The sequence below is a fragment of the Danio rerio genome, chromosome 23 (genome assembly GCF_049306965.1).
Source record: "Danio rerio strain Tuebingen ecotype United States chromosome 23, GRCz12tu, whole genome shotgun sequence".
Classification (NCBI taxonomy): Eukaryota; Metazoa; Chordata; class Actinopteri; order Cypriniformes; family Danionidae; genus Danio; species Danio rerio.
The window spans coordinates 24,044,152-24,069,959 of NC_133198.1; the positions used below are offsets into that span (position 1 = coordinate 24,044,152).

A 25,808-nucleotide genomic window follows, 5' to 3' on the forward strand; every position below is an offset into this window, starting at 1 on the left:
TGTACTTTTGAGGCTTTTTTATTGGATAGTGTAGTTATTTAGATTGCAACTATGCAGTTCATTATAAGGATAGTGCCTATTTTAAAATATTGATATTTTCTGAGAGACAGCACATCGGCGGCCATTAGCCTGTCTTTGATCAAAGACAGTTGATGTTGTTCATCCACAAGATGGCAACAGAGGCTGCATAATAAGCCCTTAGAAGATTTAAACAGCGTAATTTCTAACAACAGATGATCAAATTTTATTAATAATAAAATTTTATTTAATTATTAAACTGGTGAGATATTCTATGTCGATCTCTCTCTTTTGTACGTTGTAGAGCTGTATTTATACCATATAATATTAATATATTGAAATGGGACTCGCATATCAGGAATGCATGTTGTGTTGGCAGAAAGAAAGAAGAAATGCCTGCATGTGTTTAGTGTTTTTCCTTATCGCAAACACAACAGCAATCTGGTAGTTATTGCACTGCTTTTCTCTGGATTGATTATTGTGATATCCTGATTGCAACAGAAAAATATTGTAGACTGAAAGGAGATATCTCTGTAGACGTTCAGCCTTATAATCTTAAAATGTCAGCAAAATCAGCTGTTTTATCATCACTGTAGACATTACTCTAGAGAATCATTCAAACACTAGCAGATGAAGTCAGAACAGCAGAATCAGTTACTAATTCACCAACATGACTTTAGAGCTAATGTAAATAAATGCCAGAAGAAAGTAGTTCCTCATACAAAAGGATTTTTAGACTCTGTGTTTGATTTTCTTTTAAATATATACGATTATGCCATCGAATTGTTGTATAAACGCAATATTACACGCATAGCAGAGCAATAAGGCTGTAAATCAGCACTGGTGGGACACTAATGCGTGTGAGGATTAGATTAGATTTCAGAGGTGACAAATTAAAAATTCTTTAATGTTCAAAGAAGGATACCTATGCATCTTGGATATCCTATTTTAATTTTTGTGTGAGCTGTCCATTTTAGAAACACTGTACTGGCATTGTTTTACTATAATGAATGAAAAGTGTGCAAGTGTGACTCACTGATGTTGCAGTTTGGTCCGATGAATCCCGGTGGGCAGCTGCAGGTGCCAGTGCTGCTTTTACATACACCGTTATTCAGACACTGGCATTCCTGCTCACAGTTGGGTCCATAACGGCCCGCTTCACATTCTACAGCAGCAATAGAACATAGTTGAGTTTTTTTAATACATAAAATGAATGTATCAATGAATGTAAATTTGTATGTATGCTACATAGAAAGGTAGACAGAAACTGCTTATTTGACAGTTACATACAGTAAAACATTTCAACTAATATATATGTATTATTCACACATTAATTCTCGCATTTGATCTTAAACATCTTCCAACACTTTTGTCAAGAAATACAGTATTTGATAAAATCATTTAAAATGTCAGTTTTGGTGCCAATAATGCCGCAACTGAAGGAGAATTGCACAAAATATATATATATTTTTATATACAGTGCTCAGCATATATAATAGTACACCCTCACAAGTCTATTTTTTAAATTCATATTTTTATTAAGAAGCTATACAATACTATATTTATGCATATACATTAGATTAGTCAGTACTGAAGCCAAATCTGGAGCTTATCTAACAAAATAACTTAGGATAATGGTTTAAAAAAAATAGTACACCCAAATTTAAGTTATAAAAACCTATGAAATACAAATTTAAAAAAAGAAAAAATCAAGAGAAACAAAAAAGGAGAAAAATTTTGTTGAAATCTTGTAGGGTTTTTTCCAATATTTGCTTGAATTTAATTGTATTATCTTTCAATTTCTGTTTTGTTTAAATGCACCAAAATACATTGATTATATTCACAAAGAAATGGAGAAAAATATTCATTTTCAAAATGGGGTGTACTCAATTATGCTGAGCACTGTACATACAGTAAAGTATATGCCCATATGAAGTATGGGTAAAGTCATGCTCTATGTTAATATGTGTTTATTTTATGAGACCTGATAATATTTTTTTACAAATAAAAATATAGACCTATATACAGTATATTGTTATTTAGCCATGTTTTTTTTTCATTTGTTGTGATTGAAAATTGGGGTTATTCCACCAAATATGAACTTCTGATGTTAAAACATTCACAAAAATGAATTATAAACACTTTTCAAAAACATGGATCCTTGTTTAATAATCACATGAAAAAGAAAAATCTGCTCTAAACAACAGCATTTTTATTTTACATTTAGAAGGAATATCATGAGTAGTTTACAGAATAAAACTAAAAGGCTTCACTCAAAAACATAACTATACAATAATATATCACAAGTAGAAAATAAAATATTTATGTTACTCAAATGTAAAAGAGAAAAAAATAACTGCTAAAAATAAAACAGTTTCCCAGTGTTGGGTTGCTGCTGGAAGGGTATCCACTGCGTAAAACATATGCTGGATAAGTTGGCGGTTCATTCCGCTGTGACAACCCCTGATTTATAAAGGAACTCATCCGAAAAGAAAACGAATGAATGAATGAATGAATGAATGAATGAATGAATGAATGAAAAAAAATTATACTAATAATACAGACCTGTTTCACACTTGCTGCCATAGTATCCGGGAGCACAGTAACAGACACCAGTGACGGGGTGGCAGAGCTGGTTGAGCTCAGAGCACTGGCACACCTGATTACAGTTTACCCCAAACGTACCTGACTGGCACACTGCAGGGCACAACACAATCACTGTTTCACTGAACACATGAGTGCAATGAGATTAAGAGACGATCACTCACTTCGCTCACAGCCACTACCAGTTAATCCCGCTGGGCAACCACACTGTCCAGTCACATGGTTACAGGAGGTTCCATGAGGACACTGGCATCGATGAGCACAACGCTTCCCATAGGAACCAGGTAAACAAACTGAAAGAGTCACAAATGCATGTGATCAAGTTTTCTTTTTAAATATATATTTTTTCAGTTGATTTTAATGTTTTAATTGATCTGTTGCTTTAGTCATGTTTTATAAATGTTAAATATATCGTTGAAATCAACTGTAAAACTAATGATAACTTTATATAATATAATATAATATAATATAATATAATATAATATAATATAATATAATATAATATAATATAATATAATATAATATAATATAATACAGGTCAGAGCAGTGGCGCAGTGAGTAGCGATGTCGCCTCACAGCAAGAAGGTCGCTGGTCCGAGCCTTGGTCAGTTGGTATTTCTGTGTGGAGTTTGCATGTTCTCCCCGTGTTTGTGTGTGTTTTCTCCGGGTGCTCCGGTTTCTCCCACAAATTTAAAGACATGTGATATAGGTGAATTGGGTAGGCTAAATTGTCTGTAGTGTATGTGTGTGAATGAGTGTTTCCCAATCATGGGTTGCAGCTAGAAGGGCATCTGCTGCGTAAAACATATGCTGGATAAATTGGCGGTTCATTCTGCTGTTGTGACCCCTGATGACTAAAGCTGGTCACACACCGGATACGCCGCTCGGCGCCGCAACAAGGCGCGCACATGTTGAAAGTATCGCACACCAGACATAAACATTCACATGTATTTAAAATTAAACTATTCAGATGGAGCTCTGTGGCGTTGCAGAAATAAGAACAGTGTCCTGAGCCGTAACTGGATGCCACGGACAGCCACTGACTTGCTGTGCCGTTGTGCATACCCTGATAGAATTCAACATTTAGTATTATAAAATGCATGCCGCTGACCGGCGCATCTGGTGTGAGACCCCAAAAGCCAAAAGAAAATGAATGAATGAATAATATAATATAATATAATATAATATAATATAATATAATATAATATAATATAATATAATATAATATAAAATGCTTGCCTTGTGTTCTAGTATTTTGCCTGTAGCACTTTGAGTATAAGAAAAGTGCAATATAAATAAAATGTATTATTATTATTATTATTAATATAATACATTTACGATAAAGAAAAGAGTTAATTCAGTGTTTGTCAGTTTGTTGTATTTGTACTTTTTATAAGTATTAACAATTATTTTTTCTAATATAACATAATACAATATATTACATTTAAGATTGTTTTTATATTTTCATTTGAATTATTGGCATTTTGTTATAATTTTTTTATAAATATGAAACATATCGTTTTATAATATGATATAATATATTAAAACATAATAAAATGAAAAAAAATTATACATTTATAATCTCATTTAAATAACTTTTTTACTATTGTTTTTTTACTGTTGTTTTACTATTTTTGTTAAATGTTGTATTGGTCATTTTTTAAATTTTAAACATATAAATATGATTATTTTTATATATAAAAATAATGCAATCTTAATTTAAATAAAACATTTTATTTTAAGAAAATGTTTTATTTCAAGTAACAAAATCTGTTTTAGTGGTAGTTAACTGCAACTTTTCTGCCACCAGCAGATGGCAATCTAACAAAAAATAAAAACAAATAACTACCCTTTTCGCAGTGAGTCCCTCTCCAGCCAGCGGGACACAAGCAGGTGCCAGTGATGTGGTGGCATGCGGCGTTATGATCACACCGGCATCGCTCCTTACAGCCCGGACCATAAAAACCTTGAGTGCATGCTGACCAAAACATAAAGAGTATAAATTATAAATAAGCATATATTATACAGTATGTGATATATTTATATGGCCAGATCAGATCATTCCAATGTCTTTTACCTGTCTCACAGTGCGTGCCTGTCCAACCTGCTGGGCACAAACACCTGCCACTGTGACGGTCACACACGCCGCCATTTACACACTCACACTTGTGCTGACAGTCCATGCCAAAGTGTCCCGCAGCACATTCTGAACACACAACAGAAGATAAATGAGATCTGTGACCTTTGCATCTGTCAAAAGGTTTTATCTTAAGATTGCCAGCAGCTGTTGGAGTTACTACAGTGTGTTGGGTCTGTGCTTTACCCAATTCACAGGCCACTCCTGTCCACCCACTGACACATGTGCAGTGGCCACTGATTCGGTCACACGACCCTCCATTCTGACACAGGCAATGCTGGTTGCAGCCCACACCATACAATCCAGCTGAGCACTCTGGAAACAATAAACAAACCTTTCTTACCTATAATACCTACAATGAGATGTATACTGTACATACATTTAGCTGAGTGTGATTATGTGAGGAAAGCTGCTAACTGGTTCGATTCAATTTATTTTATTTTATCTTTGCCATGATAACAGTAAATAATATTTTACAAGATATTTTTCAAGACACTTCTATACAGTGTAAAGTGACATTTAAAGGCTTAACTGGGTTAATAAGGTCAACTAGGCAGGTTAGGGTAATTAGGCAAGTTATTGTATAACAATGGTTTGTTCTGTAGATTATCGGAAAAAAAATAGCTTAAAGGAGCTAATAATTTTGTCCCAAAAATGTTTTTAAAAAAAAAAAATATCTGCCTTCACTGTAGCCGAAATAAAACAAATAAGATTTTCTCTAGAAGAAAAAACAATATCAGACATACTGTGAAAATGTCCTTGCTCTGTTGATCATCATTTGGGAAATATTTAAAAGAGAAAAAAAAAAATAATCAAAAGGGGGCTCATAATTCTGACTTCAACTGTATATATTTGTACAATACATTCATTAGTTTTTTAGTTTGCATATAACAACAGATTACACAGTTACAGAATAATAATCATGAAAACAGCAAATATTTTACACCCTATTCTCCCTCCCATCAACCCATTCCCTTAAAAGAAAAAAGGGGATATGTTTAAATCAGGTAAAGAGTGTTTTCTGAGTCTATGTTTAGACCATGATACTGTCTTACTCGTTCTTGTTGTAGCAAACTGACAACATTTACATTGTATTTTAGGAAGTTATTAAAAGGTCTCCAGATATCTTCAAACAGATTTTGTTTCTTTTTGACAATGATGCCATTTTTCAGTCCACTTTCCAATTCTAGGATAATTTATTTTTCCAATTGTATTCTCTACATTTATTAATATGTAATGTATAATAATGTTGTTTTTTCATAATAATAGTTTACAGGCAAAGATAAAATTATTAGCCCTCCTGTGAAATGTTAATTCTTGTAATCTTTAACAGAACAAGGGAAATTTTTTACAGTGTTTTCTATTATATAAATCTAAAACCAAACAAAAAGTGCTCTGGGGTAGTTCAAATAGCGTGTCTGTGTTCTTTGGGCAAGAGATTCATCAGAACAAACAGCAAAAATCAGTTCAAGACACTCAAAAGATATTATTTATTACTAAGATATTAATATTTAAAAGCCTTTATTTACATGGCAGGTTAAGCATTAAAACTAGATACTCATATCTTGCTAAATAACTAGTAAAAATATTATGTACTGTCATCATGACAAAAACAAAAGGTTAGAAATTAGTTGATAACCCTATTATGTTTTAAAATGTTTAAAAACTCTCACAAGAGGGCTAATATTTTTTTTTGTCTATAACTGCAAATATATTCATTACTAATCAAATTAAGATGAATTAAATTCCAATAAAATTTTGGTAATTGCTTTACAGCTTTAACCTCCTGCTCTCTGTTCTATTATTTTCCCTATAAGAAAAAAGACAACTCCTCCAGGTTTATAAATACATAAAGCCAGCATATTTTTTTGTAATTTCCTAAAGGCAGTAAAAACATTACATTGAGAGATTTGTAAATCTTGGGGTTCTCTTCTAGATTATTTCGGAAAGTAAAATGATAATTTATTGTAATATATTGTATTATAATATATAATATTATTACTTCAATATACCTTTAAAGTCAGAATGATCAACCCCCCAGAATTATTAGCCCCCCTGTTTATTTTTCCCTAATTTCTGTTTAATGGAGAGAAGATTTAAACACATTTCTAAACATAATAGTTGTAATAACTCATTTGTAATAATTGATTTATTTTATCTTTGCCATGATGACAGTAAATAATATTTGACTAGATATTTTTCAAAACACTTCTATACAGCTTAAAATGACGTTTAAAGGCTTTACTAGGGTAATTAGGTTAACTAGGCAGGTTATGGTAATCAGGTAATTAAGTTATTGTACAACGATGTTTTGTAGAAAAACATATAGCTTAAAGGGGCTAATTATTATGACCTTAAAATGTTTGTTTTTTAAAGTAATATAATATATAATAATATATTAAAATATATTGCTCCTCCTGAAATATCACACTAGGTATAGATTAATAATTGACTTCATATTGAGTGTATTTTTATTTATCTATTTTTGTACACCTGTGCTATTATTGTGCAAATTACCAAATTACTGGATTTTTAAAGACAATTTGTATATATATATATATATATATATATATATATATATATATATATATATATATATATATATATATATATATTTCTTTTTTTTTTATGTGCATGTCATAAGTAATTTTATCATTCCTCAGTTCCTCAGTCTTTAAATGTTATTGTAAATCTTGCTGAGTTGCAGAAAATGTGTATAATGAATAAAGTGGTGAGTTTTTTGTTTTACCTTACCTTGTTCACAGCTGCTGCCTGTCCATCCTGCTCCACACTCACATCGCCCATCAGCAGGGTCACAGGTGCCATTATTGTGGCATCTACAGGTTTGACTGCAGGCCGGCCCAAAGGTGCCAGCTTCACACGCTATGATGAGACGCATATAAAAACAGAAAAATATAATCAACACAACATGCATTTATTCTGAGATATATGGAAAGAACTAAAACATCCTGAAACACAACGCCACCAGGTTTTCATATGAAAGACTGAAATGTAGACTGCAGACACACATTAGGACATCTCGTAACTTCACATGCAAACCACCACACAAACTCAGAGCATCTGCTCTAGTGCTTTCCTTTCACCTTACACAACAGACACAGGGAGTGCTTTGAACATGCTTCTTGTTACCGTTGACTGTCATGGGATGTTGACCGCAGTAAAATTACTCACTGGCATTGCAAACTGGCCCGACCCAACCAGATGGACACTGGCAGCCTCCAGTCACGGGATGACAACGGCCACCATTCAAGCACTGGCACTTCTGCTGGCACTCCAAGCCATGAAAGCCCTCAGGACAAGCTGTTTGAGATGAATATATATAGAGGAGATCAGATTTGCTCACAATTTCCTATATTTGAGGTCATTGTTTAGTTTGCTTACAGGAGTAAAAGAGCTGTTTTATAAACATATTATATGAGTAGCATATTCTGAAGAAAATATATCTGTAAATGAACAGTTTTGGGCGTCACAATAGCATAGTGGGTAGAACGATCGGCTCACAGCAAGAAGATTGCTGTTTTGAGCCTCAGCTGGGTCAGTTGGCATTTCAGTGAGAAGCTTGGACAGTTCTCACACAGTCCTCCCCTTTTTCTTGTGGGTTTCCTCCAGGTGCTCTGGTTTCCCCCACAAGTTCAAAGACGTGGTACAGGTGAATTGGGTAAACTAAATTGTCCGTAGTGTATGTGTGTGAATGAGAGTGTATGTGTGTTTTCCAGTAATGGGTTGCAGCTGGAAGTTGGTGGTTGATTCTGCTGTGGCGACCCCAGATTAATAAGGGGAACAAGCTGAAAAGAAAATGAATGAACGAACGAACGAACAGTTTTCGGTTAATTCTGTGATTCCTGTTTTATTTATTTATTTTTTTTTTCATTTTTCATTTATTAGGTGAGGATCAAGGTCAACAATATTTGTAAAGGACCTTAAAACAATATGAATAATGACCAAAGTGCTTCACAGACATGGCAGGATAACAAAAAATAAAAGAATACAGTATATAGTCCAATAAATAAAAAATAAAAAACATACAATTTTTTTAAAGATCTGTACAGACAAAAAAAATGTTTATAAGTACGCTAAAGAAAAGTGGTTGATTGTTAATGCTTTTGAATTGCATTATGGGACTTTGATTTTTCCTCCAACAATATTTGCACTTGAAATAAAATGACTATTACTGACATTTTTAATAGTTGGAAGTAATATATTATATGGGTTGGTATTGTAAACTACATGGCAAATAGCTGGTAATAAACTGCCGGTATACTTTTTTTTTACAGCCTTAATTCTTTACATATTATTTCTTATAGAATACATTGTTTCAGACTACTAAATCTCAATAAAAGTCACTCTGATAAACTGTAGAGTTTTATTTTCAACATCAAAAAAAGACAAAGCAGAGATCAACATCCCATATGTTATGGGACAACGCTATCTCATGGCAATTCGTAACTTTTTGATTTAGTAGCTAATTCGTATGAATTCGTACAATCCCATCAACCAATGACAATTGCATTTAGGGTTGGGGGCCTTTTTCAGTGATTAGCATTGTTGCCTCACAGCAACAGGTTACTGTTTCGAGTTTCGGCTGTTCTCCCTGTGTTGGCGTGGGTTTCCTTCGGGTGCTCTGGTTTCCCACAAAGTCCAAAGGTGGTGAACCGTAGTGTATGAGTGTGAGTGTGAATGAGGGTTGTGGCTAGAAGGGCATCCACGGCATAAAACATATGCCCGAATAGTTGGGGGTTCATTCCGCTATGGCGAGCTCTGAAATAAAGACTAAGCCAAAGGACAATGAACGAATGAATGAATGAGTGAGATTTTGTTCATTTTTTTGCCCCGTCATAATCCCCTCAAATCTAAAATTAATCAAAATGGAATGTCGAAATATGTCAAATGACCCTAATGCGTCAAAAAACTTTGACTTTACGGGTCTGGCCTGCATGTTTGTTGCAATTGTTGTTGTTGATTCATTTGTAAAACAATTAAATTTTTTAAATTTCAATTTTTGTTAAATTAAGTTATTCAGAAAGTATAAAGTGTTTAAGGGCAACGCGGTGGTGCAGTTAGCAGCCCGTTCACCTCACAGCAAGAAGGTCACTGGTTCGAGCCTTGCATGTTCTGCATGTTCTCCCCGTGTTCGATGGGTTTCTTCCGGGTGCTCTGGGTTCCACCACAAGTCCAAAGACATGCGGTACAGGTGAATTGGGTGTGTTAAAATTGGCCGTAGTGTATGAGTGTGTGTGTGAATAAGTGTGTATGTGTTTCTCAGTGATGAGTTGCAGCTGGAAGGGCATCCGTTGCGTAAAAACATACGCTGAATAAATTGTCGGTTCATTTCGCTGTGGCGACCCCAGATTATTAAAGGGACTAAGCCGAAAAGAAAATGAATGAATCAATAAAGTGTTTATTGATCTAATTTTGTTCTCCACTATAGAGTAAACTCAAACAGATTAAATGTACTAGTTTTAGAGAGAGGTAGCACATAACCAACTACTTCTCCTACGTTTTTCACAATACGTCCCAGTCCAGCCAGCCAAACAAGTGCAGGCACCGCTCACATGCTCACACACTGCGCCATTCTCACACTGGCATCTGTGCTGGCAGCTCTGGCCGAAGAAACCCTGAGGACACTCTGGAAAACAGAAGGAAAGCATGAGGGAAAAAGCTAGATTTGTGCTCCCTGACAGAAACAGTAATGCTTTGCTCATACTTTGATCACAGCGTGGTCCCATGTAGCCCGCTTCACAATGACACAGGCCAATCACAGGGTCACAGCTGCCCACGCTGCTCCTGCAGTCACACTGGTTGGCACAGTTCGGCCCCCATCGTCCAGCCACACAAGCTGCCACAGAAAACACATGCCCCATTACACCAAATAATTAATTCCCAGTGCGCTACTGTGAGATGCTCACACTACGGAGAGTCCTGGAGTTTGAGTGAAGTAAACGGAGCTGATTTATTAAAGCAGACAAGTTTATTTGAGCTTTTCCTGGCACTCATTGTCTGCAACAAACTGCACATAGTGGATCCACTGAGGACAAGGAACGTTTATGTGGAGAAACCTTATGCAGGTGATTGTAATGTCTTGGCTAGAGTGTACAATGAGATAAATGCTTGAACATTTCACTTTTTCCAATAAATAATTTCCATTTTGTTTTGTTTTTCCGTTAAAAATCTAATCAGCATGGCAGCTACTGGCATGAAGACACGGTCCAGATGATCTCCTGAAGATCAGACCAAGCTTCATTTAAGTAACTTTAGCATGGTTGCTGGTACCAGATGTGCTGGTTTGAACATTTCCAGAAATAGCTGATATACTGTACTAAGATATTTGGATTTTCATGCATTGCCAAAGCTAATAATACAAAGCTAATAGTGAATGGTCTGAAACAGGGGTGTCAAACCTAGATCCTGGAGGGCCGCTGCCATGCAGTTTAGTTCCGACCCTGCTTCAACACACTTAACTGCAGATTTCAAACAGGCCTGAAGCACTCAATTAGTTTGATCAGGTGTGTTAAATTAGGGTTGGAACTAAATTGTGCACAGCTGCTGTCCTCCAGGAACTGAGTTTGACACCTGTGCTCTAACATATCTTAAAAGATCTTGCGTCCTCGTGTAACGTCATCATCAACTTCAGTTCCAAAACTCAAGATGGCAAGAGCAGAGGACATGTGAAAGTTCCATTTATATAAATTTATCATTTATGTCCAGACATTTAACTTATTTTCCTCAGAAGTTTCCCTGAATGAAATGGTGAAAGTAAACTATCACAATTAAAATCTTAATAAAGGCATAAACACATTAAAGGTGTTTATTTGTTGAAATTCCTATTAAAATCAGTTTTATTTGTATTGTGCTTATATTTGTATAGTGTTTATGCATAGTATATATCGTGAAAAGGGGAAAACCAATAAATCGATGTGTAAATGCTGTAATGTTTAATGAATTTTCTGTTAAAACTGCATGAAAACTGTGTCATGAGACCATCAGGAAGAACGCAGCATCTCATTTCTCACAGGACGCGTTCTCTGTTCTCATGGTCTCCCGAGTTCGCTCTTCCGAGGTGACCTGGCAAGACCGGTCTCCACAAGAACGCAAGTCTGTTCTCTGCATTCTTGGAATTGAGAAACAGCCCTTACCTTTTGCGCAGTTGGGTCCCATCCAGCCATCTTTACAAACACAGAGGCCAGTCACATGGTGGCATTTCCCTTCGTTTTGACAGGAGCAGCGCAACAGGCAGCTCAGGCCAAAGTGCCCATCTGGACAGACTAAGAGATATAGAACAGAATTTGCCTCTGTGTCAGTTATATCAACAGATAAGTTAAAAAGCAAGCAAAACTGACATCTGAACAACAGAAATATGCAACAGATGTTTCCTCTTACAGAGTGTGACACAAAACCACAAACTCAGGACAGATGTCTGGTACTGAACAGAGGATCAATGATGAATTAAGATAACAGAAAATGAAAGATTAAGTTTTATACCATTCTGACAGAGATTTCCCATGAATCCCGGCGAACAAACACAGGTGCCGTTTTGTCTATCACATACTCCACCATTGTCACAGGAAGGACATGATTCTGCACAGCCAAGACCCCAACGGCCCTCTTCACACTCTGAGAGGTGAAAAATGATAGAGTAAGTTCATTCTTAAAACAATAGTCTACGCAAAACTGGCATCATTTACTGTTGGGAACCAAACAACACTGCAGGTAAAAACAAACCCTGAAAACATAAGCCTACAAGTGATGTTAAAATGTTGTTTTTTTTTTTTTGGTGAGCAATCTTTAAGTTTAATAACTTTTTTCCCAATTAAAAAATAAATAATGCTTTGGCAAATCAGAATTATTATTTTAAAAGGATGAATACACAGAAATCTGACAGGAAAAGTTCTGCTAACAAAAACTAAACCCAGCAGGCAAAGGACATCAACATGACATCTAATTGACATTCTACCCCAGTGTCATGGGACATTGCATTTTGTTTGAAAAATGAAAAGAAAATTGGGTTCATGTCAGAACCTAATGTCAGGTCGATGTCAATGTCCAGCATCGGACAGAGGTTGCATTTTGGTTACCTTCCAACGCAACCTAAAAACAACAAAATATCAACGTCTATTGATGTTGTGCAGCTTGACGTTGTGTGGACGTTACCACTATGACGTCTTTCAGATTTTGGATTTTGGTTGCCATACCTGACCAATAAATGTCAGTATTTGACATCATTATGACATTGGCTCAAGATGTTGGCTCGAGGTTGGATTTTGGCCACTTTCCAACACAACCCAAAACCAACCAAATATCAACGTCATTTTAAATAGCATTGTCCTTAGACACTAACGAATTAAATCTAACCTAATATTAACGTCTAAAGACATTTCGTGTCCGCTGTGAAGTTTCTACTGACAAGAATAGTTCAATGTTCTGTCATAAATGATTTCTAGATATTAATAATGCCCATTAACAAAAAAAATAAAAATAAAATAAATATGACGATGACTGTAAAAATGACATTGTACCTTATTTTTTATTATGGCCTGATCATCTCTAAAAACTGCTATGTACATAAAAAAAATGTAAAACAATAGCGACAGTGTGTCAAACTCAACTATTCTCATACAGCAATGATCAATTAATATCCCATAGTTGACTTCATTCCAACAATTTACTTCAGAGTAAGTCAGAATGTTTACTGTATATTTTTTCCTCATTGTTACGAATTAACTCTGAATTTTACTCGAATTTGATTTACTAAAATATGACAATAATGAGCTTATATTCTTCAGGGTTTCTGCAGGTTTCAGAATTAAATTGAAGACTTTTTAAGACATTTTTAAAACCATTATGAATGAAATTTTAGACCCATAAAGGGCTAAAGGCAAAGGCTTTTTTCAAATGACCCAGATGTAAAATATTTTTATTTGCCCAATCAAAAAAAATAATAATAATAATAAATTATTTACATTTATTCATTCATTCATTTTCTTGTCGGCTTGGTCCCTTTATTAATCCGGGGTCGCCACAGCGGAATGAACCGCCAACTTATCCAGCAAGTTTTTACGCAGCAGATGCCCTTCCAGCCGCAACCCATCTCTGGGAAATATTTACATTTAATAATACAATAATACATTAATAGTAAAAATTTTTATATTTGAAATTTTATTTATTAGCCAAATATTTTAAACATTGTGTAAAAACAAACCAAACCAAATAATCATGATAAGAAGTAAAAGCTGAATTTGAAGGCTCTATATAATGTGCTCATATATTTCCAGGAATATCAAAATGGGAGTCCTGACAGGCTCACAGCACACTTCACATTTAAACACACACACTCTCAGCTGGAAGCCTCTGACTCTTCGTTAACAGCTAATAGTCGTCTCTGGCTTGTTAACTAGCTCCATGGCTTCACTCCTTGTGTCGCATTATGTGCTTGTGAATTTAAGAGAGATCTTCTCTAATGGATTGGCCTGTGAGGAGGGATATATTACCGTGGTTATGTCTGTGATCTTTGGCTCAGCAAAATGTGGCTAATAATAGGCCTCCAAAACACAGCAATTTATCCTCTCTAAACTACCTCATCCACTCCAAAAGCAAACAGATTGAAAAGTCATTAAATGCAAAACAATTTTGCTTCTTATAAATGTGTGTAAATAGTGATTGTGGGTTTATATGATTTAAAAGTATATTTGTTTCTTACCTTTTTCACAGTGTTGTCCTGTCTGCCCTGCAGGACAGTGGCATTTCCCGGTCACTGAGTTACATGGAGCTCCCTTACAGTCACAAAACTGTGTGCATCCAACTCCAAACTGTCCCATGGGGCACTCTGTGAAAGCATGGGGCACTCTGTAATAGCTTATACTGTACACTTTTTTACTGAAAAAACAGTACACTGTTATTAAGAGTATACCGTTTATCTGCACTTGACCACGGAGGGTATTTGGGTATAACAGAAAATATTTTTTTAATAATGTATTTTATAAGAGATTTAGAGTCAAACTCCACATGTTTAGCAAACATTGCATGACTGATGCTTCACATCCTAGCAGGGAAAACTTGAATAGGAAATAAACATAATTATTTTTCATATTATTCTTTAAAATTTGACCTTATTATATCCTTTTCTCTCTCCATTCCAATTTATTTATTTATTTTTTTTTTTTGTGAAAAAAAAAATTCAAGGCCCTGTATTTGTTATAATACAGTTTTTTTTTGTTTGCTTTGACCTGGTTAAAAAAACTAGGTTTCACTTCATTTTTATTATCACAATCCCAGCAGAGCAGAAGACTGGGTTGACACATTTTCCCCACTATTTCTCAGAACAGTTGACACGGATGTCATTTAAGCAGTCCAAACTCCATTGTTTTAGCTATGGTAACCAAACAGTAACCATTTATTCCTAATCATTAGAAACAACCAAGATCAGTATGAATTCACAGAAGCACTGGTTTGACACTCCTTTACACAAATCTTCAATTAGTAATCAGTCTGCAAACATTATAAACGGTGGAGGGTCTGTGTTGTTCTGTGCCAGCATGGATGGAGGAGGTCAATAGTGGCTATGTCCTATACTCCCAATAGATTTGACAGTAAATTGGTTTACATGTGTTTTTCTAATATTTACAGTATTTTATTACTTTTGTCTGTTTTTTTTAACAGTATTTAAATTTTCAGCCAAAGTTTGAAAAATGTCATGAATTTAAAATAAATTTAATCAAAGCATTTCTTATTCTGGATTCAATTCTTTGCAAAAAAGGCAAACTTGACAGCCCAATTAGAAAGACAACAAATGGCATTGGCAATAGGCTACAATGGCAAGCAATGGTGCACTGATTCACACTGAGTTCTGTATTTTGTTGTCCATTGTGTAATGATTAATTGAAAGAGCTCATATACTTGTTTGCAAGTTGTGTTGTTTAAAAGGTAAAACTAGCTTTTGTTGCATATTTTAAATGTTTTGACACGATATGTGCCTTTTGCAAGCAAAATGTGTCATTTTGACCATGAGTCCCGCTGTTTAGGTCTGTGTGTTAACTGTTTTGAAAATGTGGAGTTTCAGTTGACAGCTGCATCAAAGCAATCAAGAAAAACTGTATTATAATAAATATGGGGCCATGATCTCAGATCTTGATCTTCAAGATTTAATGTTAAAAATGTAGACTACCGACAGTTTACGCATATTTTTTACACCATGAACTAAAACTAATTGTATTCATACAGTATGCAGTGTGGGGGTAATGCATTACAAGTGTTATGCGAGTTACATAATAATATTACTTTTCTAAGTAACAAGTAAAGTAATGCATTACTTTTATAAATGAAGTAATACTATTTTAGTTACTTTTTAGTTTACTTAATTCGCTTTTAAAAAATAAATTACTGAATTAAAATGAAGGTAGTCACATTGAATCCTGCATTTAATAAGAGAATGCAGGAACAGACAGAAATTAAGACAACAGAGCCTTACAATTCTGCAATGGAAATATTCTCATTATTTGAACACATGGACGAAAAGGAAAAGAGGATTACCAGAATGGACAGTGATTTTACTTTTTAATATAACAAAAAAATACAACAGTAGCAAACGCACTGCTTTAAACTTTCATTAATCTGTATACGGCTCTGGGCTCAGGAAGTTTTTTGAAGGTAACATTACCCTACATTCATTTTTTGATGTGTGTTTTTTTTTTTTTCAGGTAAATGAAGGTTATACAGTGTGTTGTTAATTGTAGAGCTCCCCTATTTTAAAAAGAAGAAAAAAAAAAAACATGTGCATTCTAAAAGAGATCAAGCCTCAGCCAGGTCAGAACGCAAAAGTAACTCAAAAGTAACGTAATGCACTACTTACTATAAAACTAGTTATGTTTTAGGGGAGTAACTCAATATTGTAATGCATTACCTTCTAAAGTAAATTCTTCAACACTGTTCAAACTGTATGTATACAGATTCTAGATCACAGTTTCATTAATTAAATAATCAAAATACAAAATTTTAATTATTTACATGCAAATCTATTCAGGAAAATACTTTCTTTTATAATATTACACCTAACAACTAACATTATTCTCACAAAGAGCATCTAAATCATTTAATTTTCAGGCATCAAAATGTTTTTATTTTGGCCAGATTCTCTAGTGATCATCTAGAGTAATGAACGAACAGGTCAAGTAACCACAGAGGCTGCAAGTGAAACAAAAAATCAAGCCAAAGCGACCGTTTTCACAGTCTGTTGTTCCTAACTGATGGCAGACGTAGCACTCTGATCGTTTAATGACTTCCAGGTTGTGAAATCTGACTGCCAGCTCAGTGTTTCTGTCAGAATATTCAAGATATTTCCATACCCCCGCCAAGAGGACTGGACACAGGCATGAAGACTCCTGCTGGAGCTCTGAACATCATGGCAGCAGGACAGTTTTATTTCATACTCATAAAAGAGCATATATACAAATCAAGTAACTGACTGTCATTTGGCCACGGAGATCATAAATAAAAGTGTGCAGGTTCCAGCAGGGCAACCTTTGGTTTTGAACTCTTTGTCACCTTCTTCTAGGCTTTTGAACGAAATACAGCATGAATTGTCAGTATCGTAAGATGACAATTTTATTTTGAAGAAAAGAGTGAATGTTTAATGACCTTTACCACATGTTCTAGCTAGTACTGAAAAGTAAAAGAAAATCATTTTGATCACAAATGTGCAGACATGAATAACATTGAATAACATTAAAAAATATTTAAAGAGTAGATTCTACCAAGCGATTTTGTGTGTAAAAGAGGTCTAATAGACATCCAAAAATAGACCACTCATTAAATAGATTAGACAGATTTTATGTGCAGTCATTCATGTCTATTTTATTGACTAGTCTAATTTTGAAATATTGTTAGACATCTATTAGACATCCAAAATGTAGCCTTGTTTTAGATGAGAGTAGTCTATGTTTGGATGTCTATTATATGCCTTTTAAACACAAAAATGCTTCATGGCATGTGTCATCCACGCATTTGCAGTTTATGTGATGAACATTTAGGAATAATTAACTTTTGGTCTAAGAGATTAATTACTGCAACAGTCCTAAAAAATCCTATTGGTTTTCTATCAAGCTATTCAGACGCATGTACACTGTTCTTCCTCCATTGTACAATTTGTAAGACTTATTATATGTGGTCTCAGTTGGTCTCCATCTGATTTGATGTCATTCTCCACTATCGTTTTTACAATGACGAATGACGATATTGACAGATGAATATGCTTTATACATGACTGCATGGCAGATGCAAATACATGTATCCTATCAGAATGCTTTTAACATATTACTGAGGCCTTAAAATGATCTGAAACTAGTGAAATTTATGGGCTCTTATGCTGGTTATGTGCATTAACACTTTAACTGATATACAGTGCATCCCACAAGCTTGGCACGCCTGTCTTTGGGAATTTTTGCCCATTCCTCTTTGCGACGGTGTACAGCCATTTTCAGATCCTCCAGTGATGTTCAATAAGATTTAGGTCTGGGCTCTGGGTGGGCCACTCAAGGACATTCACCCAGTTGTTGTGAAGCCACTTCATTAATATTTTGACCATGTGTTTTGGGTCATTGTCCTGCTGGAAGAAGAACTGTCACCCCAGTCTGAGGTCAAGAGCACTCTGAAGCAGGTTTTCATTCAGGATGTCTCTGTACATTGCTGTATTCAACTTTCCCTTTATCCTGACTAGTCTTCCAGTTCCTGCTGCTGAAAAACATCCCCACAGCATGATACTGCCACCACCATGTTTCACTGTATGATGATGAGCCTGGTTTTCTCTAAACGTAACGCCTGGCATTAACTCCAAAAATTTCGATTTTATTCTCATCAGACCAAAGAATATTGTTTCTTATGGTCTGAGAGTCCTTCATATGCCTTTTGGCAAACTCCAGGCGGGGAGTGGCTTCCGCTCTACCATACAGGCCTGATTGGTGGATTGCTGCACAGATGGTTGTCCTTCTGTAAGGTTCTTTTCTCTCCACAGAAGAACGCTGGAGCTCAGACAGAGTGACCATCGGGTTATTGATCACCTCCCTGACTAAGACCCTTCTACCCCGATCACTCAGCTTAGATGGCCAGCTTCTAGGAAGAGTCCTGATGGTTCCAAACATCTTCTACTTATAGATGATGGAGGCCACTGTGTTCACTGGAACTTTAAAGCAGCAGAAATTTTTCTGTAACTTTCCCCAGCCTTGTGCCTCGAGACAATCCTGTCGTGGAGGTCTACAGACAATTCCTTTGTCTTCATGCCTGGTTTGTGCTTGGACATGCACTGTCAACCCTGGGACCTTATATAGACATGTGTATGGATTTTCAAATCATGTCCAATCAACTGAACAACCACAGGCGAAATCCAATTAAGCTGCTGAAACATCTCAAGAATGATCAGCGGAAACAGAATGTACCTTAGCTCAATTTAGAGCGTCAATTCAAAGGCTGTAAATACTTATGTACATGTGATTTATCAGGTTTTTTTTTTTTTAATACATTTGCTACAATTTCAAAAACTTTTTTTCACATTGTCATTATAGGGTACTGTGTGTAGAATTTTGAGAAAATAAATGAATTTTATCCATTTTGGAATAAGGCTGTAACATAAAAAATGTAAAAAAAAAAAAAGAGTTAAGCACTATGAATACTTTCCAGATGCACTGTACAGTACATGGATCTAACACTGTGTGTACTGTTCACATTTTCCAAAAAAACAACAAGAATTTTTTTTTGTTATTTAAGCAATCCCCCCATTTAAATCAGTTTTGTAACATGCTGATCTTCAGTATTTATTTTAGATCTTTCATTTGAGCAAAATACTGGATCAAATCACTGTTAAGGGAACACACTTAACCAACAAGCCAGGAGATAAAGGTATTTCCATCATGTACTCCAGTGTTTGGCAGAAGCGTATTGGCCTGGCTTCCTTGTGTTATTTATACTGTCAAACGCTAGTCAGCATTACTTACACAATGACTCTCAGAGATGGCCATATATCTCATTTATGGAAGCTCATCTTGTGCATCAGCAAAACTCACCTCGGTCACAGTGCTCCCCATGTAGGCCTGCTGGGCACTGACGCTGACATTGCCCACTCATGGGATGGCAAGAGACTCCCGCTGGACACTGGCATTTTAATCTACATCCTGGACCATAAAATCCACTATCACACTCTGAAAAGCAATGATAACACAAATGATACAACATAAGACAAATTATTGTGAACATATTTACTTCTGACACTGTAAAAAATGCTGGGTTTCATACAATTCCTTTATGTCCTTCGAGTTAACCTAATCATTTTTACAAAAAAAAAAAAAAAAACTTAATTATTGTGTTGTTTCAACTAATTTAAAACAAGAATATGCAGCAAAGGTCATTTTTGAGTTTACATACATACAGTACAGTGATACATACCTCCTACATACAGTATTTCCTTCTTGCATATTTACTGTAATTCATACACACATGCTGTTAAACAAGTGATTAGTGCTTCTTGCACTGACCGCGGTTGCAGGTTTTCCCCTGATAGCCAGGTTTGCACACACACGTTCCATGACGTCGATGGCACTCAAGCGTGTTTTGTTGCACACACTGACACTCGGATGAGCAGCCAGATCCATACGACCACTTGGGGCAAGCTGGAAAAGACATTGTGTTGGACATTCTGTAACAATCAGGAGGAACATCAGATGTTAAAAAGATAACATTATTATTATTATTATTATTATTATTATTATTATTATCATCTATCTATCTATCTATCTATCTATCTATCTATCTATCTATCCATCCATCCATCCATCCATCCATCCATCAATCCATCCATCCATTAAACAAGTTCTCTTCTAATTGTAATTAAAGGCACACCACAACATTAATTGTAAAGAGGAACAATATTAGCTTTATTATTGTTATTTTTATTGGTCAGTTGTTTTATTTCAAATATTGGAATCACATTCAGATGACAAAATTAAAAGTTTCAAATGAATTGTTGTCTGGGTTAGTCATATAAACTAAAGTACAAACATGGCATTAGTACTTTTTCGTTCATTTAATATTTCTTTTGCAATATATTGTTGCTACTAAAGATGAAAACTGTGGGTCAAAACAGATTAAAAATATATGTATTACAGTTTTTTCTCAGTCGCTTTGGTGCATTTCTCATAACACTATTTACATTTGCACAACAGTTAATCCATTTCTTAAAACTCATTTGTGCACATCGTAGTAGCAGTTTCTTATTCCTTCCAACTAGGGCTGTCAAAATAAGCGCGTTAACACACGTGATTAATTAAAAATATATAACGCTTAAAAAAAAATAACGCAAATAACGCAGTTGCATTTTTTTATTTCCTGTTGTGGCTGATATGTGTTCAGGCTCGGCGCGTCCATAGAGGCGACCTAGGCGGCTGCCTTGTGCAGCAGAATAGCGAGCAAACCCCCTGGTTCTCACATTCATCTGCTACACCCACCCCCTCCCTCACGGTCCTCGGCCTTCCATATGAATAAAACGGTGTGTTTGCCGTTTGCCTAGAGCACTAGTTTAGCTTGCTCTGGCCCTGCGTTTGTTAAACGGGCAAAGAAATATGGCATTTCCTCCAGAGTTTCATGCAATTTCGGGTGTTTCAGCAGTTCACTCTCATTCAGCATATTTTCATTCAGGATGTTTTAATGGAATTTGATACCGCATGGCAAACGGAAAGAAAAACTTCCGCATTTCGGGTGTGGTCATTTAAGGTAATCAAAAAAATAAATAAAAAAAATCGCAGTTTACATGGTCGACTCTTGATCAGTATTATTTTAATCATCAAAGCTGAGTATTGGTGTCCATGTGAATGAAAGTGCCAGATGAATTCGCAAGCTGTCAAAAACATTTCTCTGCCCTTAAGCTGCGTCCCTCAAATGTTTCATTAAGTTTGATGTGTTTCCCCCCTTTAGTAAAGCATCTGTTTTACATTCCTCTGTCAGAATCCTTGCTTGTTAAATACAGCCATACTTTAGAATGCTTTAAGCAAATTTGATGATTGCGATCGTGCGTGTTGATGAATCTGAAGGGATCCCTCTTGCTCACCGGCACTGCGCATGTTGTCTCATTATGTGTGTGTGTGTGTGTGTGCATGCATGCATGCGTGCGTGTGTGTGTTTGTAGTCCACTTAGAATCCATCATAGAAAGCATTTTTGTTTGTTATTGGCATGGATTGTTTTAAAATTTAAATGGCACTTATATGCCTGTGTTTTTACTTCAGTAATAAATACGGCATTTCTTGATTAATAATGATTAATTACAAAAAAAGTGTGTTTAATCACGGTAATTTTTTATTCATTTGACAGCCCTACTTCCAACACATTGCAAATGCTTTTGGACATGCATCAATTGCTTTCACACAACTCTCTGCTGTTTATAACATTATCATTTGCTTATGTCATGTCAGTCAAAATTAAAGAGCCCATATTATGGGTTTTTGAAAATTCCCCTCCATGTAGTGTGTAACACAGCTCTAAGTGAAGTGAAGTATCCAGCTAAGGCTTAAATCTGTAAGAATACAGTGTTTAAAACTGTTGATTCATCTATAAAAGAGTCGATTCATAGTGCTTCAAACGAGTCGCCTTGATACCGACTCATTAGGTGTTTCGCCATGACGTACGAACGAAACAAAGTTTTTCACGTGCACGCGCAAACCCGGGAGATTTCAAACCTGAGGCCCCGCCCTCTGACGCAGTAACCCAGACACACACACACACACACACACACCCACAAACACACGCACACAAACATGCCGGTCGATTGAAGTCACACTGCAGATGGATATATTGAGTCTCTACCCAAAGATGAAACCTCAGCATTATAGCCAAGCAGTTGGAAACTACTGGAAACTTCTGGAAGCTACATGCTACAAAGAATACTTCATCTGCGTTTGTTAAAGGAAGGATCAGTAACTTACTGATGGACATCAGGATGGGTTTCTTCCATTTCTCAAGTGTAAGTACGTGCGATTAAAGTTGCCTCGTTGACTCTAGCTTGCAAATGTATTTAGTTGTGATTTGTTACTTGTAACCGAGTGTACTGTATCAGGTTAACTGGCTATATTCTCTTATCGCGTGCAAAGTCACGTTAAAAACGCGACGCGTGCTGCTTTGTTTATGGAGCTCCGTGGTAACGTTAGAGGTGTGCATACCCGCGGCTGTCCCCGCGCCAGATTTCTGCGGCGCGGGAATAAATTTCCGAATAAATCGCCGGAGCGGTCGGTAACGGGTTTGATTTGGGACGGGAGCGGGCTGCCTGAGAAAGAGAAAGATGTGTCTGCTTGGTGCTTGTGTGTTAGTGCGCACGCGCGCGTATGAGAGAGAGAGAGAGAGAGAGAGAGAGAGAGAGAGAGAGAGAGAGAGAGAGAGAGAGAGAGAGAGAGAGAGAGAGAGAGAGAGAGAGAGAGAGAGAGAGAGAGAGAGAGAGAGAGAGAGAGAGAGCGAGCGAGCGAGCGAGCGAGCGAGCGCTTTATGCTTGGTGCTGTGTGTGTGTTTATACAGATTTTCGGTTTTGTTCTCCCCCGCTCTTTAGCGGGATCGGGCGCGGCGGGCAGAATACGGGGCGGGTTCTAAGGCTAAAACCTGGCGGGTGCGGGCGGAAGCGGGAGCGTTCTCGTCCGGAGGTGTGTGTGTGTGTTTGTGTGTGTGTGGCAGCTAAAATCCACGCCTACACTATCTAGCGTGTATGAACTGTGATTACTTTTTAAATTGCTGATTAGCTATTGGCCATTTCACTCTCTGACTGAAGGCAGTCGACCAATCGCGACAGACTGTCATCGGTCCAATCAGCGCAGATTAGCTTCGCGCTAAGGAGGGGTTTGGGAACAAATGAATCACTGAACGATTCATACAGGAGTCGCTGGGATAATTAGGTAAAAATAAATGCAGATTATAAGACCATGAAAGTGTTTTTTGACCTTGCATGCATATTAGACTGTTGTTGGAGACCCTTACAACCAAGATATGACCCTATTTCATGTATAATATGGGCTCTTTAAACTAAACTTGTGAATGCTGAATAGTCATTCCATATAAAACTAACAGTCCTCATTTCATTACTTGAGTCTATACATACAAAAATGTTGAACTAGTTGTCAAAATCTGTCAAATGTACATTTTATAAAATGTTTCAATATTTTTTTTTTTTTGGAAAATGTCTTCAAAATTGAACAATTTCATGAATGATTTACAGACTTATGTATGTTGTTGGTTCAGTTCCAATATGTACCGCAATATTGTTTACAGTTGTGCACAGCTCTACCCAAAGGAGGTTTATGTTTGTTGTAAATAAGGGTGTATTTATTCATTTGCACAATGCTGTAATTAAATTAGAATTGTAAAGAGCAAATGCAATAAAAATGTGAAACATACATATTCAGTGTGTTGGACTTAGATACATCACTAAATGCAGTGATGTCTAACTACAGTAGTTTTTGAATGGCTGTGCAAATAGTACAAAGTGCTGTCTTGAGCATTTTCAGGAAATGTCACCAAAATCTGATTTTTTTGCATTGCAAAAAATGAACAGAGTAAACTGACATAATAAAAAAAACATGACAAAGCCATATGACTATCTTGCTCATAAACAATGGTGTCAGGACTCTTCATCTTGATGACACTGACACTTTCACTGACATCAATACTTGCTTTTGAGGTATGAGCTATCCATTTTGAACAAGTGACACGCTTTTGCAGGTTATCAACGAGGTTTTGCAGTTTGTACTAATTGTTTTGAGAAAACTGTTGTGCAAATGTAAAGTGTTGTGAGAAATGCACCAAAGCCACTGAAAAAAACTGTTAATAAGTAGAAATAAAATACTTAAAGACGAAAAACAAGAAGCATTTTCATGTTTGGTCTCAGACCTTTAAACCCCACAATAACTTTCACTCTGATCTCTGGTTATGGTTTGGAACAGGATTAAAGCTTTGACTGCTAGGAATGTTGTTTCAGGTCCAGAGAATGATGTTAGACCTGGAACCTGCCCTACCTGGGTAAACACATAATGTGGGAGCATCTTCTGTAGTCACTGAAATACTACTGACTTACGGAGGTGACAGAACCTGCCGTAGAGTCCTGGATCACACAGACAGGCTCCATATGTGCGATGGCAGCGGCCGTTATTAGCACAGTTACATTTCTTGTTGCAGTGCTTTCCATACATTCCCTTCGGACAGCCTAAAGAACAAAGTGTACAGATTACTTTCAGCTTTTATGTGAAGATTGAAGTGCCCCTATTATAGTCTTTTAATAGTTTTAATTTTTTTTTTTTTTGGTTGGACACTTATAATAGGTTTACATGAATCTACTGTATAACTAGAATAGCTTTGATTTTCTCATAATAAAAATCGTAGTATTTGCTCTTTTTTTTCTCAGTCTCTGAAATGGTTCATTCAAGGATCCGGTCTCTTTTAACCTTTTTTGACACTCTACTTTGCTGTCATTGGTCAACATAACATTTACATTTAGTCATTTAGCAGATGCTTTTATCCAAAACGACTTACAAATGAGGACAAATAAATGGCCCAGTAAGTTGTGATTGGTCTACGACTTACAGCATGTGTCTAACCCAAATTTCCAAAAACATAAAGACAGAATGGTGTCAGTTTTACCTTATCGATTTTCCTTTACTGAGTGCATACAAACAGAAAACAGAAACTTCTCAACACGTTGACAATACAAACCAAACTCAATCAGGTCTCAGCAACACTGTTTGAGAGTTCCAAACCAAAGCTTGAAATGTTATAAAAACCTATATGCTGTAGGTTTACTTTAAAGTAAAACTCAAACTACTGATGACTCATTACACACAGTTCAGAAATGGTTCTTTCTTTTAAATACAAACACTTCATTTAACATGCTTAGATCTTTGAAACATTGCAGAACATTTACATTCATAAAACTGCTAAATAGCACACTGCATGAAACATAACATTTAGAAGAAAAAAAAAAACATATCAAGGGCATTTTAACGTTAACTATTTCATATTAACATA

General features: G+C 35.9%; 1 protein-coding gene across 19 annotated transcripts in view; it reads right to left on the reverse strand.

The window, feature by feature from the left end:
• megf6a (multiple EGF-like-domains 6a) overlaps nt 1-25,808 on the reverse strand; it is a 142,255-nt gene that overhangs the window by 14,834 nt on the left and 101,613 nt on the right. For 17 of the 19 annotated variants that reach the window (XM_073938929.1, XM_073938926.1, XM_073938924.1 and 14 more), the window contains 16 exons: nt 24,862-24,990; nt 20,293-20,427; nt 19,825-19,959; nt 14,475-14,600; nt 12,260-12,391; nt 11,914-12,042; nt 10,485-10,616; nt 10,278-10,406; nt 7,952-8,080; nt 7,514-7,642; nt 4,946-5,074; nt 4,700-4,828; nt 4,472-4,600; nt 2,787-2,915; nt 2,584-2,715; nt 1,055-1,183 (listed from right to left, as the gene is read on the reverse strand). In XM_073938929.1, coding sequence (XP_073795030.1) covers nt 1,055-1,183; nt 2,584-2,715; nt 2,787-2,915; nt 4,472-4,600; nt 4,700-4,828; nt 4,946-5,074; nt 7,514-7,642; nt 7,952-8,080; nt 10,278-10,406; nt 10,485-10,616; nt 11,914-12,042; nt 12,260-12,391; nt 14,475-14,600; nt 19,825-19,959; nt 20,293-20,427; nt 24,862-24,990 — 2,082 coding nt within the window. Of the gene's footprint in view, nt 1-1,054; nt 1,184-2,583; nt 2,716-2,786; nt 2,916-4,471; nt 4,601-4,699; nt 4,829-4,945; nt 5,075-7,513; nt 7,643-7,951; nt 8,081-10,277; nt 10,407-10,484; nt 10,617-11,913; nt 12,043-12,259; nt 12,392-14,474; nt 14,601-19,824; nt 19,960-20,292; nt 20,454-21,785; nt 21,957-24,861; nt 24,991-25,808 lie in introns of those variants that run through there. The other 2 variants (XM_073938938.1, XM_073938939.1) reach the window with 2 other exon arrangements.